The 16047-nt window shown below is 40.6% G+C and overlaps 1 protein-coding gene across 2 annotated transcripts in view; it reads right to left on the bottom strand.

Annotated features, from left to right (window-relative positions):
* The window catches only part of GABRG3 (gamma-aminobutyric acid type A receptor subunit gamma3), a 258318-nt gene that overhangs the window by 165149 nt on the left and 77122 nt on the right, over positions 1-16047 (bottom strand). For both annotated transcript variants that reach the window (XM_045285781.1, XM_004699734.2), the window contains exons 4-5: positions 8977-9197; positions 481-563 (exon numbers count right to left, since the gene is read on the bottom strand). In XM_045285781.1, coding sequence (XP_045141716.1) covers positions 481-563; positions 8977-9197 — 304 coding nt within the window. The remainder of the gene's footprint in view (positions 1-480; positions 564-8976; positions 9198-16047) is intronic.

The raw sequence follows: 16047 nt of genomic DNA, 5'->3' as shown, positions 1-16047 counted from the left end.
TTATCAAGGGTTCAGGAGAGAGGGGCGAGTGGGGAGGGATGGGGAAAACATGAGGAGCTGATACCAAGGGCTCAAGTAGAAAGCAGGTGTTTTGAGAATAATGATGGCAACATATGTACAAATGTGCTTGACACAATTGATGTATGCATGGATTCTGATAAGACTTGTATGAGCCCCTAATAAATTAGAAAATAAGTAAATTTTAAAAAAAGAATAAGACCTCATTAACATAAGGTTCCTTAGGGGCAATGGATGAACAGAATAATGAGTGGTTAGGCTGCACCTATTTGGTAACGTGTATCCTAGTAACAGATTCTACAGTGAAAACACCCAGAAGCCCAACACTAAAATTCCCATCAGTTTTCACTGGTTGAATTTTGCAGCGATAAAAAGGTGACATGCCTTATCCGTCAGACCCTGGGTCCCCGCTGAGGGAGCACCATCCCCCCTCACATGGTCACATCACAGGGTACTACTCACAGCTGGAGAAAGTCAACGGGCAGGAGTGCTCATCCATGGGGAAGTTGTGCAATTGCAGCTGGCACTCTGCATTGATGGTGAGCCTACAGAAGAGCCAAGCGTTACCCGTGGTGTCAGCAACAACCGCCTAGCTAAAGCCAAGGAGGTGTCCTGGTCCCACAGTGCAGGGACATGGGTAATAATACAAGGAACAAATGGGCTCTGGGCAGTGGATATGCTCATTCAGTAATTTGTACAGATACGTTTGCGCTGAACTATTTTGCTTTGCTTTTAACTATCAGGAACAAAGAGAATCCCTATTAGTAAAATTGCAAGTTTTGCCTAAACTAGAAGCCAAGTCAAGAGGAGACAAAATCAACTGCTGTTTTATCACGAGTTGTTTTATTGAATGAAACCCCCTTTTCATGGTGAAACTAGTAAAATTGACTCAATAGGTTTAATATCAAATTAATTCACTTGTAGGGGGCATTCTATATTTGGACTATCCCTCCACTTTTTCACAAGGTAGTGGAGTGAATTTATTAAGTATGTACATTAAGTTAATCCAGAGCCTGAACACTGACTTTTTTGAGTTTATATAAGCAATCCAGAACTTGACGTGTTTCCAATTTCGGTTTTATTGAAGCGTAACTTTGGAGACTCATCATATTTCCTGAAGGATTGAGGAGTAAATTGATGAATATCTGCTACAAACTTCTCTAAATGTACACATAATTCATCAGCATAGTCCCCTATTGCTGCTCTTTTGTTTTGTTTTATTGTGAATGAGATGATAATACGTTTTACATTGTAAAAAATCTAATACATTCTGTTGCAATTCATGCATTTTAATCTCCTCAGTGTATCATCACTTATCTCGCTTTCTACTTGTGTTTCCTATTTCTATTCATTCCTCTTTCGTTCCTAACCTTTGAAGTTTGTCCTTGGGTAAAAGACAACGTTTTGACCTTAAATGTCTCATTATTCTAACACGAGGGTGAGGTACGTTCCAAATCTGAAGGGTGACCAAGGGAAGGGTCATTGTCCTGGAATACCACCAGTCTCTATCTGACCCTCAAACCTGGTCTCTTATTATTTTGAATTCTGTTACATGTTTTCTCACACGTTACCTAGGATGTTCTAATGAGATCTTTTTCAGAACAATTGACAGTGGAAACCAACAGCATATAGTTATTCTGGTCTCTGAGTTGTAGAGACCGATACTTGCGTGAGCCATTAGTTCACTGGACTAATTGTTTCCAGGTGCCTCCCACTTCTCATCATTCCCATTTCCTCTGGATTTGGAGAGACCAACAGTTGCTTCTTTAGACAGCTGCTCATTTTAAGATCCCAGTCATTACTTACCAAAGTAGGATGTAAAACATTTTCTTTGGGAAATGTATTATGCCATTGAATTGGTGCCCACTGGAGACTATACTCTTGACCTCTTAGACCCAATGGCTCCCTCAATGTGTTTGGTTATATCAAAGAAGTTTTCATAACGTTTCTTCTGTATGCTCCACCATATTCATGGATATATATTACACAAAGGTAAATACAGATGTACAAATATCTTTTGTCAAATTCATATATGTGCGTATGTTTCTATAGCCCCACTCTTCCTCTAACATCTGTTCAGCCTGCATGTCTAAGCATCTACTTGTAAGTTACAAGTATTGCAAGATAGCATACACTATGTCATTTGCTTGTTTCGTGCTGTCTTCCTTTGAGCCCAAGTTAATCCTCATTTGCCTTCTATTCTGTGACTTCCCTGCCCACCTCAGGGAACAATAAAAACACAAAACATTTCTTTTAGTGAGTAAATCTTTTCTCGACATTAATAATAGTAGTCGCATACAATATTTTTACATTTATGATTGACACTCATTTTACTCAGCATAATGTCTTCCAGGTTCATCCACATTATGAGGTGCTCTTCAAATTAGTCTAAAAAAAAACACCTCTCAAACACTGCCATCAAGTGGATGCTAAATCATGGCCACCCTATAGGCTAGAGTAGAATTGCCCTTGTGAGTTTCTGAGACTGTAAATCTTTACAGGAGTAGAAAGGCCTGTCTCCTGCTGATCGTCTCAATCTGCTGACCTTTTAGACCATGCAGGCCCACGAGTAACCACTGCATCACCTTAAAGTCGCTGGTATTCCAATGTGTGTATTGACCAACGTTCACTTATCTATTCTTCTACTGATGTACATTTAGGCTGCTTCCACCTGTAGATGAATTTGGGCGAGTAGTGAAATGTTTGCAATGTTAGCCTTCCTATATATGAACATGGTATAGTCTTCCATGTACGCAGGTCTCTCTTGGTTTTTTGTAGTGGTTTTGCAGCTTCTTTTTACAAATCTTATTCCTCTGCTTAGATTTATTCCTAAGAATTCCATTTTGGGATGGCTATTGAAAATGGCACTCTCTGATCTCCTTTCATAGCTTTGTTAGCATAAAGAAATCCAATTTATTTTTGTATGTTGATCTTGTACATTTTTATGATTTTTTTCAATTCTTCCCAGCAATTTTCTTGCTAAGTCCTTGAGATTTTTCTATTCATAAGAGCATATAAACTTCAAGTAGACAGAATTTTACTTCTTATTGCACATTTTAGAGACTTTTAAGTTTCCTTTCTTGCTTTCCATCTCTGGTTAAAACTTCCAACACGATATTGAAAATGAAGGATGATAAAGGGTCCCTTTCACGAAGAGAATGCCTTCAGTTTCTCTCTGTTGAAAGTAAAGTTGGTAGCTGGTTTTGTATGTGTTCCCAAATTATGTTTAGTAATTTTCCTTCTATATTAAGTGCTTTTTATCAAGAATTCGTGTTGGCCATGGAATATTATGAATTCCTTAAAAACAGCAGTGAAACCATGAGACAATTCAAGATGTGGAGAGATCTGGAAGACATGATGCTGGGTGAAATCAGTCAATCACAAAAGGACAAATACTATATGAGTGCACTGCTGTAAGAACAAGTCGAATGGTCACAAGCTCAGGCTTGTAGGGCATCCCATCTGCTGCCTGGTGGGAGTGGTGTGTGTGTATATGTGTCACACAGCCCGGTAGAGAGCCTGACTTGTGCCAATGAACCATACACCATCCTTGGTAAGTATTTTGAAGGTCACATGGCTGGAGGGCGCCTCACATCAGCTGGGATCAAATGGTAAAGGGAGGTGAGGGGGATTTGTCTAATCTATGGAGTAGCTGCCATGTAAATCTCTGATGAGGTACCCCTGGAGAGTTAGATAGCCCTATCATATCAGAGGGATGAGGGATCTGATGGGGAAACAAGTCAGGAGAGGGGGAAGGGAGCAAACATGTCAGGGGGAACACAAACACATGTCTGTTGGTGGGAAAGAGGGAGACCACCTTCAGTTGAGGAGCAGAATGACTGAAAATGCTATGGGGGACACTAAAAGGGAGTGTCCCTGGTGGTTCTCACTGAATGGACCACATTGATCTGGGCTTCGGGGTGCATCCTGGGGACCCAGGTCAGGTGCTGTGGAATGCTGGGACACTGAATCCTGGATCTACAAGGTACACAGCATGCTCCAGAGGCTGAACCAGTGAGATCCCATGCAGAAATTCCACTGGGTGAACTGGACCCTACCTCAGACATACTTGTAACCCGTGGACTTAGGTCCAAAAACACCTGGTGTCTGAGAACGTGGAAGACAGCTGTACCAAGACTGTTGAACTGCTGTTAGCCATGGCCTTGCTACATCATGATCTTGCTACAGCCCTGTAAGATATATATTATTCCGACAGACATTCTGTCTTATTTTGGTTTTGCTTGTTCATATTAGGGTGTATCTCAGAGTATTATGTCATTGGGGTCATCCTCCTGTAGTTGTGTTATATGTTTTTCTGGTTTTTGATAAAAGAAACCCAGGATTGTGAACCTATAGAGACAGCTAGTAGAATAAGGAGGTGTTTTTTTTTGGGGGGGGGGGGAGAAGTGGGGGTAAAAGGCAGCTGATGTAAAGGAGTCCAAGAAGAATAAGTATGTTTGGAAACTGTTGAAGCAATTGTACAATTCTGGTTGGCGTGATTGAATTATGGAATGATATGATAGTTATACTAACTCCCAACTAATAATAAAAAAAAAAATTAAGTACAGGAATGGGTTTTGGGTTTACACTAAATCCTAACTCTAATGTAAGAACAATTAGTTCTTACATCATAGCCCTGCTCAATATTCTCTCTCAGGGAGGGAACACAGAAGGTATGTGTGCTATAGCAAAAGGTGGTGAATAAATTAGAGGGTGCCAGGCTATCAGATAAAGTAGCACTTGGGGTCTTAAAGGCTTGTTTACAAACAAGCTGTCAATTAAGTGAGATGTCAACTAAGGCCATGTGGAAGACGCATCCCATCATCAATCACCAACGGATTGTAAATCACATAATCCGAAGTCAAAGAAGGGATTAGTATCGAGCCTGGAGCCTGAATTGTGAGAATCTGGTTTGCAGAAGGTGGTGGATAACAGTGGGAGCCCACGATTCATTTGTGGGGGCTACGTACTATAAAAGCCTTCAGGGAACTCCTTGTACCCCAAATGTTTTTCTGTGTTTCTGTGTATGAACCCCAGGACTGATGAACCTATAAGGGCAAGTAGAAAAAGGGTTTCAGGGGAGATGGGGTGTACAGTGGTGGTAATGGGTTTGGGGGGCATTGAAGGAAGTCAATGTCAGGGAGTCCAGGAGGAAACAGAATGTTTGGAAACTGACTGTGGTAGCAATTCTACAATTCTGCTTGATGTGATTGAACTATGTAGTGATAATGACATGTATTCACTTCCAATTAATAGTGAATTTTTCAAAAAGGGAATTTGTGTTGGATTTTGCCAGCTACCTTTCTGCACCAACTGATATGATCAGGTGCTTCCTTTTCTTTGTTATATTTATGTGATGGATTCATTAATTGGTTTTCTAATGCCGAATCATCTTTGCTTACCTGGTATGAATCCCACTGGGTCATTATATCAGTCATATATACGGGTTTTATTGATAAGATTTTGTTGAGAATTTTTGCATCCATGTTCATGAGGGATATTGAATATAAAATGCACTTTCCAACTGATGTACACTAGATTTGGCATGCTTTCATACTTTCAGTGTGGAAATACCATACTAGCAAATTCTCCCTAAAGCTGAAGCTTAAAGCGATGTTCTGGTTTAGCTAGAAACACAAGGGAACCCTCGGAAGAGACATGGATTTTATAGGCATGAGGATGCACACGATGACACAATATCCTTACAGTGTTCTGCAAGTAAAGCAACAAGACCAAGCCCTGAGGGGAGAATGAGAAGAAACATGAAGAGAAATACTAGGAAGCACAGAGAAGAGGGGAAAATAATACTTTTTGAAAGTTCATAGAGTTGTTAATTGCTCTATTAATTTTATTATTGCTATTATTCTGAGATACCTACATTAGTACCAATGGTATTTGAGGAATAAGTCCAAGCTGCACTGAAGGCATTGACAAAATAATAAGGCTCCAGGCAATGCCATTTGAAGTGTTTCAGTACAGTGATGCCGTGCTGACAGAAGTCATAGCATTATGTTAAGAAGCACGGAAGTTAGCTATCTGGCCAACCAACTCGAAGAGAATCATATTTGTTCCCAAATCCAAAGAAAGATGATCCAACAAATTCCAGAATTTATCAACCAATATCACCATTATCCTATCTGGGTAAAACTTGGCTGAAGATAATTCTAAAATTGTTGCAATGGGATATTGATAGGGAACTACTAAAGTAGAGCCAAATTCAAAAGAGGACATGGAACAAAGTATATCGCGGCTGATGGCAAATGGTTCTTGATGGAAATAAGAGAAAATCAGAGAGACGTTTACCTGAGTTTTAATGACTATGCAAAGGTTATTCAATTGAATAATACTTCATAGATCTCATGTAGAAACTGTCCATAAATAGGCATTTGACCAGAACAAGAATACTGTGTGGTTAACTCAGGAAGTGTGTATGTCAGGATGTATACTTTCACCATGCTTATTCAATCTGTACGTTGAGCAAAGGATCTGAAAAGCTGGATTATAGAGAGGTGTGAGGCCTTTGGAGGAAGGCTCATTAATAATCTGCAACATGCAGATGAAACAACTTTACTTGCAGAGAGTGAATAGGCCTTGAAGCATTTATCTATGAAGATCAAAGAAATTTAGTATAGATAACAACTCAATGTAAAGAACATGAAAATTCTCACAACTAAACTAGTAAACAGCAAATGAGAAATGGAGACCTGAAATTGTCAAGGATCTCAGTTTAGTTGGGCTCACAATCGATACTTATGGAAGCAGTAGCCAAGAAATCAAATAACATACTTCACTGGGAAAATCTGTTGCACATGACCTATTTAAAGTGATAAAGAACAAAGATAATATACTGTGGACTACAGTATACCTTACTCATACATTGGTATCTTTAATTGCTTCATATGCATGTGGAATTTGGACAATAAATAAGGAAGACCAAAGAAAATCGATCCATTTGAATTGTGGTGGTGGCAAAGAATAATGACAGCACCATGGACCACCAGAACAAACAAATGTGTCTTGGAGTAAATGCAGGCAGAATGCGCCTTAGAATCCAGATGGTAAGACTTTGTCTTATGTACTTTGGACATTTGATCAAGAGGAGCCAGTCCCTAGAGGAGGCTATCATGCTTGGTAAAGTAGGGGTCAACCAGAAAGACCCTTCATTTAATAGATTGACGCAGTGACCATAACAATGAGCCCATAGACAACCATTGTGAGGTTGATACAGTGTTTCCTGCTGCTGTACAAAGGGAGGCTGTGAATCAGAATTGACTGGACTGCCCCTAACAACAGCAAAACATATTAGCACCTACTGTGATAAGTGAAAGAAATCCCAAAAGGACTTTCCCTTTTATGAAAAAAGTCACAAAATGAAACCAGAATTCAGGCGTTGTTTTCCAGTGAGTTATTAAGGGAGTAGCAAGCCCCCCCGTGCAGCAAGAGCGGTGTCTCCAAGCTCCTTCCCCAGGAATTATACTCCGTCTTTCAGCACCATGATGCCATAGCTTTGACTTTTGTGGCAGTTCTCTGAGCAGGAGTCAACTCAATGGTAGTAAATTTGGTTTTGGTTTGGGAATGCTCAATTTTTTTTTCTGTATAAATTAATGATACTTACTCTACACCATTTTTGCTTATAAAACGTTAAATGGGCACACTCTACTTTAAGATAAAAAAAGACTCAAAACAAAAAAAACTTCACTGCCACCAAGTAGATGACAGCTCATAGAGACCCTTTAAGATAGGATTTCCAAGAATGTAACTCTTTACTGAAGTAAAAGTCCTGTTTTTCTCCCGCAGAGCAACAGGTAGTTTCAAATTGCTCACCCTGAAGATTGCACCCCAATGAGTACCCACAGTGCCTCCAGGACGCCTCTATTTCAGGAAAGCAGAGGAACTCTGTTTTGGAAAAATGAGTGGAGTGTGTCCTCTTGTGAGAAGTCAGTGAAATGAGGTGATATGTCTGCACCCTGGGCTTCCGGGAGCCTCAGAGCACGGATGCATAATTGCGCTGTTGGAGACCATGAGCAACCTAGCTCAATGCTGGGCACAGAGAGGGGCCGGGGCTGTGCTGCTGTGGGTTCAATCAAATTTATATGGTCTCAGCTAAAAGGCTGTTGAGAAAGGCACACCTAGATCGAAATCCCCATGGTGACTTCCCAGGCGTCCTCAAACTACGGCCCCGGGGCCACATGCGGCCCGCCGAGAACATTTATCCAGCCCGCCGGGTGTTTTTGCCCCGTTTGTTTTTTAAATAAGATATGTGCAGTGCACATAGGAATTTTTCATAGTGCTTTTTTAAAACTATAGTCCGGCCCTCCAACGGGTCTGAGGGACAGTGAATTGGCCCCCTGTTTAAAAAGTTTGAGGACCCCTGCTTCAGACAGGTCTCTTTTTTGAAATGTAGCTTCCCTTCCCTTGTGGGATCTCTGTGAGGACCAAAATGAGTTCCCACTATAAGGTTCTGGCACTGTCTCATGTCCAGTCAAATTTATCACATGGAACCTATCATGGCTATTAGTGATGCATTGAATGGGGTTTTTTTTTAATCCTCCTGTGGTTTCAAACTTGGCTATCATTCCATTTGTTAATTAGTTCTCCAATACTTCTCTATTTCTGCTGCCAAGACTGGTAAAGTAAATATATTAAAGATCATTTTTTAGTGAAAGGTGACAGATTTATGCGATCAGAAGGGAACCCAGAGTATTAAAGATCATTTTTATAACCTACTTCCAGCAGGGATGGATTCTGATGAAGGTGTGAGATTTTCACTGCTGATCATTTATATATGCCTTGATGTCTCTACACTTGGCACTATGACTGCATTTTTTAGAATGTTACAGTATTCAAGACATGAAAAACGACGACTTGCTGATGAAAATAAGGTTTCATCCCTTTAGTGATCTAAATAGAGAATCCAAAATTAGATTGCAAAGAATAGAAACCTACAGAGCATCTTACCTTAAAGTGTAGAGGATTTTCCCATCATTCCAGATCCGAAGGAGTTGATTTGGTGTGGTGATCCAATGGGCCTCTGCAGTCTTAGAATTTCGGAAGATGGTATCTGGGATCCATATCAACCCCACCATGTTGCTATTCAGGGTGAGGATCTTCATCGTGCTATTGAATCGAAGGCGGCTATCAGTCCAGGTCTGAGCAAAAAATATATCAATTTGATATTCCTAAAACAAATCAGAAGGAGAAAGCAGGCCTGTTAATGCATTTTCTGGATGCCTTTTTGCGTGTGTCAGAAGTTTGTTTTCCTCCATGATGATACTCTCACGTCCCCACTCACCTTAACATTAGGCCTAATTTAACATGGGATACACTTGACAGATGTTAAATAGCACTACCAATAATAGTGTGATAACACATGTGGACATATGTTTCAAAACATTAAATTGTAATAAAGCATACATATATATATTGAAAACTTGGAAAACATAAAAAAATATCATTGTAAGTGTGGATGTAGACCTTGAATTCACAAGTCAAGCCTTTACAGGGGTCTCGTTTCGCTCAACCATAAAATGGGGAAAATTCCAGTGCTTAACTTCTAAAGGTATTTGAAAGATGAGAAGAAGTTATTAAATTCTTAAACAGAACAGTTACTTCTTGTCATAAAGTAAGCAATCCATAAAAATTAGCTCATGTGATAATAATTATACTTTGTTTCAGTCAGGAACGTCCTCATAAAATACAGCTCACCTGTTCTCACCTTCCAAATGCCTCTCCCCACCTCCCCGCCCCCAGAAAACAAGGAAGAAGCTGAAACAGCAAACAGCTCGAAGGGTTCTCGCTACCTGGGCGAGATGCTGAGCCAAAAAGGCAGCAGGAGGGCTCCGATATGGAGGCAGGTTCTGAGCTTGAGAAGGCCTCCGTAACTGGTGTCACACACGCCTCCAGGTGCTCGTCTACACTAGACACCAGCCGGGCCATTCTTCTAATCGCATTTCTCTTATGGAAAGCTGAGAGTTAGTAGGCTTTTGACACCAGGATTTCTCCATGTTACTGATTGGCGGATACAGGCTCTTAACTCTACAAGACCCTGTGTTAGTAAGACCTGCTTTTCTCTGCCAGAACTGCTTTCAAACTGGCCAGCTGAGGTCTTTTCTGGTTGTAATAACTTCATAGTAGTCAAGGGAATAAATTATTATCAAACCCTCTGCATTGAAGACTATTTCAACTACTAGCCATCACTATAGTTGCTGTGAATCTTCACAGGAGTAGAGAGCCGCATCTTCCTCATTAGTGGCTTTGAATCACTACCATTGTGGTTATCAACCCAATGGTTATCTCCTAGCACCAGTAAGATTCCTTATGAAATACACTAAATAGTAGTTAATACATGCTAATTAACATTCATTATCCAACATCTACTTGAAAAGCAATGGTACATGTATAAGACAAATGTCCCACCTTCCATTATTACAGGTGTTAATTTTGACACATATTCCACCCACGCCTAACATGAGCCACCATGCTTCTGCTCTTCAATTCCACAGGACTTGACACCTATTTCCGGAATAGGCGAAAAGGAACCCTGTGACTTAGTTGCTAAAAGTTCTACTGCTAACCACAAGGTCAGCAGTTTGAAACCACTCTGTGGAAGGAAGCTATCGCAGTCTGTTTCCATAAAGATTACAGCCGTAGCAACTCTATCAGAAAGTCCTACCCACCCTACAGCTTGCTATGAGTCAGAGATTACTCAATGGAAGCATGTTTTTAGCACTCTTTAAAACACATTAAAAATAAAGCAGTTGTGAGTAGACAGAAAGAAACAGCACACATGCTCACATCCTCTTACATTCTCTGGCTCAATGATTCCAGTTCTAGAGCTTGCCAAGGAAAGGCACGTACACGTGCGTTGGAAGACGGCAGGCAGGCAGGGAGCTCTCAGGAGAATCTGCTTGAACTTTGCTCCCAGCATTGCTTCTCCAGCCATTCAATCATTGCACACGCCGGAGCCTCTCTATCCTTCATCTCTACTTGCTCTGAATATCGAGGAGACTTTGGCTCCTTCGAGAAACCCCATGGAGCAGTGAGCTTAGCATTTGGACTGAGAACTGTCATGTCAGCAGTTATCAACAAGAGACAGACAAGGATGTCTGCTCTAGTGAAGAGGAATCATCTCAGAAAACCCAGAAGCATTTCTGTTCTGTCCTATTGAGTCACTGCAAGTCAGTGTTTAGACAAGCGCTTAGACAGTGCTCAAAGAGTCCTTACACTACACATACATGGAAAACACATGGACACTGAATCAATTCTGACTCATGGTAGAACTACCATATCCCCATAGGGTTCATAGGCTATTCTTTATGGAAACACATAGTCATGCCTTTCTCCCACAGAGTGGCCAATGGGTTTAAACTGTTGATCCAGAACTTTTTAAACAACTGTGCCACGGAGTTCCATGTTGCTTACTTAGGAAACTGAGATCATTTCATGTGGAATCAAAGGCTGGAATGTTACCCATGAGTGAAATGTGTGGCAAAATCAACAACCATAACAGCTTGGAAGGTAGAACCTTTGTCTTATATCTGTTTTGTTGCATTTTGATTTAAGAATGGATAAAGGCTATTTATTAACATGTATTTACTACTTAATATAGCTCCGCCACTTGTCTGTCAGTTTTTCCTACTGTAGTGGCTTGTTTGTTGCTGTGATGCTGGAAGATATGCCATTGGTATTTCAGGAAGCTATGTCCCTGGCATTTCAAGTGCTAGAAAGGTTGCCCAAAGTGAACCGGTTTCAGTGGGACTTCAAGACCAAGAACAGACTAGGAAGAAGGAATTGTCAGCCAACCAGAAGAAATGGCCACTGAAAACCTTATGGATATTTTAGACATGCTGTCAGGAGAGACCAGTCCCTGGAGGAGGATATCATTTTTGGTAGAGAGGCAGCAAAAAGAAGGAAAGACGACAAGGAGATGAACTGGGACTGTAGCAGCAACTATGGGCTCAAGCATCCGAACAATTGTGAGGAAGTCAGAGGACTGGGCAGTTTCCTTCTGTTGTGCACAAGATTGCCCAGGGTCAGATCCAACGCACTGGCACCTAACAACAACAACACAATGCATTTAATTGTGTACTATTCCAATTAGTACAAAAATCAATGATCTCCCTTGGCCAGCTTGAAAGTAGTTGTGGAATAGAAAAGCAAGATATATCGAACACAAGGTCTCTAGGGTAAAAAGCGGTCTGTGCTCCATCCCCATCCCTGTCAGCAAAGCAGTAACATTGACAAATGGGTTAACATTCTATTAAATTACAGCTTTGTAGAAATCATCGAACCCAATACTAAATGGATTAAGTTCCCACACTCTAAAATCTTTAATGACATAGAAATTACTCAAGGAAAAGAGACTAAATGTGACTATTGTACTAAAATTTAATCAAGTTACCAGGATTTAGTCTAAAAGTTGTTGTGTTTCAGCCACTTTGGTGATAACAAACAACACTGCTCACCCCTGTATTACAACCACGATCTGTTCCTTGTAATCCATGGAGTTTCCACTGGCTGATTTTTGTAAATAAATCTCCAGGCTTTTCGTCAGAGTCTGTATTAGGTCTACAAGCTCAACTGAAACTTGTTTAGCATCATAGCAACATGCATCCCTCCACTCACTGAGAGGTGCTGGCTGCACATCAGTTGCATTGACCATGAATTGAAACTGAGTCTCTCACATGGTAGCCTGTCTATCAATAAAGCACTCAAACCCTGTCGCTGTTAAATCCAGTCCAATTCATACCAAATGTGTAGAACAATGTATAATCGCCCCATATAGGGTTTCTAAGGCTATAAGCTTTATGGAAACAAACTGCCACTTCCTTCTTCCACAGACTGGCTGGTGAGTTTCAACTCTGGGGTTTCAGCTAGCACCAAGCAGTTAACCACTACCCTAACTGAAGCACCACTGCCCACTCTTCAGAGAGAAGGGGAGTGAAGTTGACAGCAAGGCAAGGCTTGAGAGTGAAGACAAAAGGAGCACAGGACAAGGAGGTTGAGACAGAGGAGCAAGGAGACAGAATAAGAGAGAGGGATAGAAGGCACTGCGTGCAGCAGCAGAGGCAAGGAGGCACTCTGGGAAAAGAACCCGAGACTTCTCTAGGAAGACATCTCACCCTAGACAGGTCTCTGCAGGAGTGATTCGGTGAATTCCGGAAGCACTGCAGGTTGGCAGCTGGGGGTTGTATTGATCTTGTTTTCCCCCCCAAGCTCTATATGTAAAGTGCAGGCTACGGGCAGAAATCTTAGATAGTATTTCCTCCTAATGTATAGCTTTGTGGATCAAGGGAGGCTGGGCTTGGGCTTGATTTAGGGACCAACATAAATGCTCATAAGTTTGACTTAGGGCTGTGCCTGGACTGCCCTTTTGGCTTATTGCCTCCCTTAAAGAAGGAATGAGTATATGAGGGGGTTTCAAAATATTATGGGAAAATGCCATTATCTTTTAATTCCATTTTTCCATAAACTTTTTGAAGCTTTCTTGTACTTTTTTTTTTACAAGGGCAGAGTGAGAAAAATATTCCATGGCTGAGTACAGATCATGGTGGCTTTTAGTAATGTTAACTCAAAAATTCAGTTTCCCTTCTTTGAGGCAAATAGTACAATTGCCCCCATTCTTGCTCTAGAAGTGGATATGGTCTTCACATGATATATGGTGAAATACAGCAGAGTGGCTTATGTTACTCACAGGAAAAGCTGGGCGAGTAGGTGTGGAATCCTGACAGAATGTGTGGAATAAGAGTTCCAGTTAAAAACTTTGTGTGGTGCACAATAGAAACTTTGTGTGGTGCACAATAGACAGGTTGAGATAAGCAATTTCCACTTTCCCTTGAGTACCATGTGATTTAAGACTGAACAGATTCCTTGCTATTCTTTGTCTACAATATTTGCAATAAATTCAAAGTTTCTTGAGAAAGATTGATGGTTTGATTTCAGTCCAAGGCAGCTCAGAAGAAAGGACTGGAGATATACTCTGAAATCACTTTTGTAATTTTCACTGATAGATACAACTTCATCTTATGCCCTAACTTCAGCTAATGGTAGGGTCTTGGATATGTTTGAATCTGGCTGAAGCATCCAGAACACACTCCTGCAACAATAGTGTGTAGAGGAAGTGTAGTTAGTCTCGGAAACCCACAGGGGAGGGCTCTACTCTTTCCCCTAGGACTACTATGAGTTGGAATCAACTCAGCTGCAGTGAGTGAGAGGCCACTATCTTACCCCTTGTTATTAAGGAGGCTTCCACACCAGACACTGTGGGAGGGGCAGGTTGTTCTTTATTCTCAAGTACTGTCCCAAACTCTGATTCAGGATTGTATAAAAACAAGCTCGGAGTGGATGTTTTATTGTGCATATAGTTTGACTAAATTTTGGAGAAACACTTCATGCTCACACTCCTATTTTTTTATTTCATTAATTTCTTTGTAATGGTATTAATCATCCCTACTTCCTACTGAGGAAAAATACATTCTTACATTTTAAATAATGTCCTATATAATTACAACTATCAGTGAAATTAATTTGAAGTACTAATAGATAAAATAGGTGAAAATATGCAACATCCCCCAATTTAAGTCACAGTGCTCATGGCAAGACTATATTCATGATTTATTTCAACACAGGAGTACTTAATGATTCCTAAATAAGCCATGTATTACTTCATGCAGCATTTGGAATAAGGAAAGTGAAAAAATATTTTCTAATACCTATGCATCTACAACATATAAAAATATCTAATAACATATCTCTCTCATCCTATAAAAAAAGAAGATCAAATGGAAAATAGACAGATAACTAAGAGAAAGAACTTTAAAATTTGTGATGGCTAGAGACAGACAATCCCGTAGGTTACAGTATCCTTTTCCCACAGTTTCTAGCACGGTAGCACATGGCCTAGTACATCTTTGATAATATAAGTCGGTAGGGGAAAGCACACATGATTTCTTTATAAACGAGCATTACAGCTATATGCCAATTAAAAGTTGATCAATCGCTCATCTACAAATACTTAGCAATGATTGTTATTGCTAGGTGCCATCGACTAAGTTCTGACTCATCTGGACCATATGCATAACTGAACAAAACATTGCCTAGTCTCGTGCCACCTTCGCAGTAATTCTTATACTTGAGCCCATTGTTGCAGCAATGGCTATAATAAATCGTTATCTCTTCCTTAATAGGAGATGGACATATATATGTTTATTCATTTTATTTCTTCACAATCGTCCTGGAAAACGTGCCTTTGACCACACCCATCCACTTCTCCTAAAGCCTACACTAACTCTCTGCCTTCAGATCTACCCTTCCACTCAAACAACCCCTCCAGAGATGACCACATCTTTTTGTTCCCCTGAGATTAGAGTGGTAGGTTTGAAGACGTGAACATTGCAAGGCAAAACGCAAGCCCTCAAGAAAAGAGGGGAGAAATCACCTTGATACACAGTTTTGGCTTCGGGTCTGTCAGGTTGCGGTGTAACAAATAGGTTGCTGTTGTTAGGTGCCAACAAGTTGGTTCCAACCGAGAGCAGCTCTCGGGACAACAGAATGGAGCACTGCTCGAGCTGCACAATGGTTCTTATGGGTGAGCCATTGTTGTAGTCACTGTGCCGAACCCTCCTGTGGAGGAGCTTCCTCTCTTTCAGTGCTTCTTCATTTTACCAAGCATGATGTCAGTCTCCAGAAAGCGGCATCTCTGGTTAACGTGTTCAAAGTGTGGGAGACAAAGTCTCCACACATCCTTCCCGCTAAGGAACATTCTGGTGGTACTTTTCCCAAGACAGATCTGTTTGAGTTTTTTTTTTGCGACCAAAGCACTTTCAATAGTCTTTGCATCAATTATTTTTGGGGTCTTCTTTATTCATTTTTTAATTTTATTATTATTATTTTTTAATCATTTTATTAGGGGCTCATACAACTCATCACAACCCATACACACATCAATTGTGTAAAGCACATTTGTACATTCATTGCCCTCATCATTCTCAAAACATTTCCTCTCCACTTAAGCCCCCAGCATTAGGTCCT

Source organism: Echinops telfairi, unplaced genomic scaffold (assembly GCF_000313985.2).
Source record: "Echinops telfairi isolate 266 unplaced genomic scaffold, ASM31398v2 ScPeMD7_7475;HRSCAF=8513, whole genome shotgun sequence".
Taxonomy (NCBI): Eukaryota; Metazoa; Chordata; class Mammalia; order Afrosoricida; family Tenrecidae; genus Echinops; species Echinops telfairi.
Note: the sequence above shows the minus strand (reverse complement) of the source record. Positions and strands in the feature narration are given on the sequence as shown.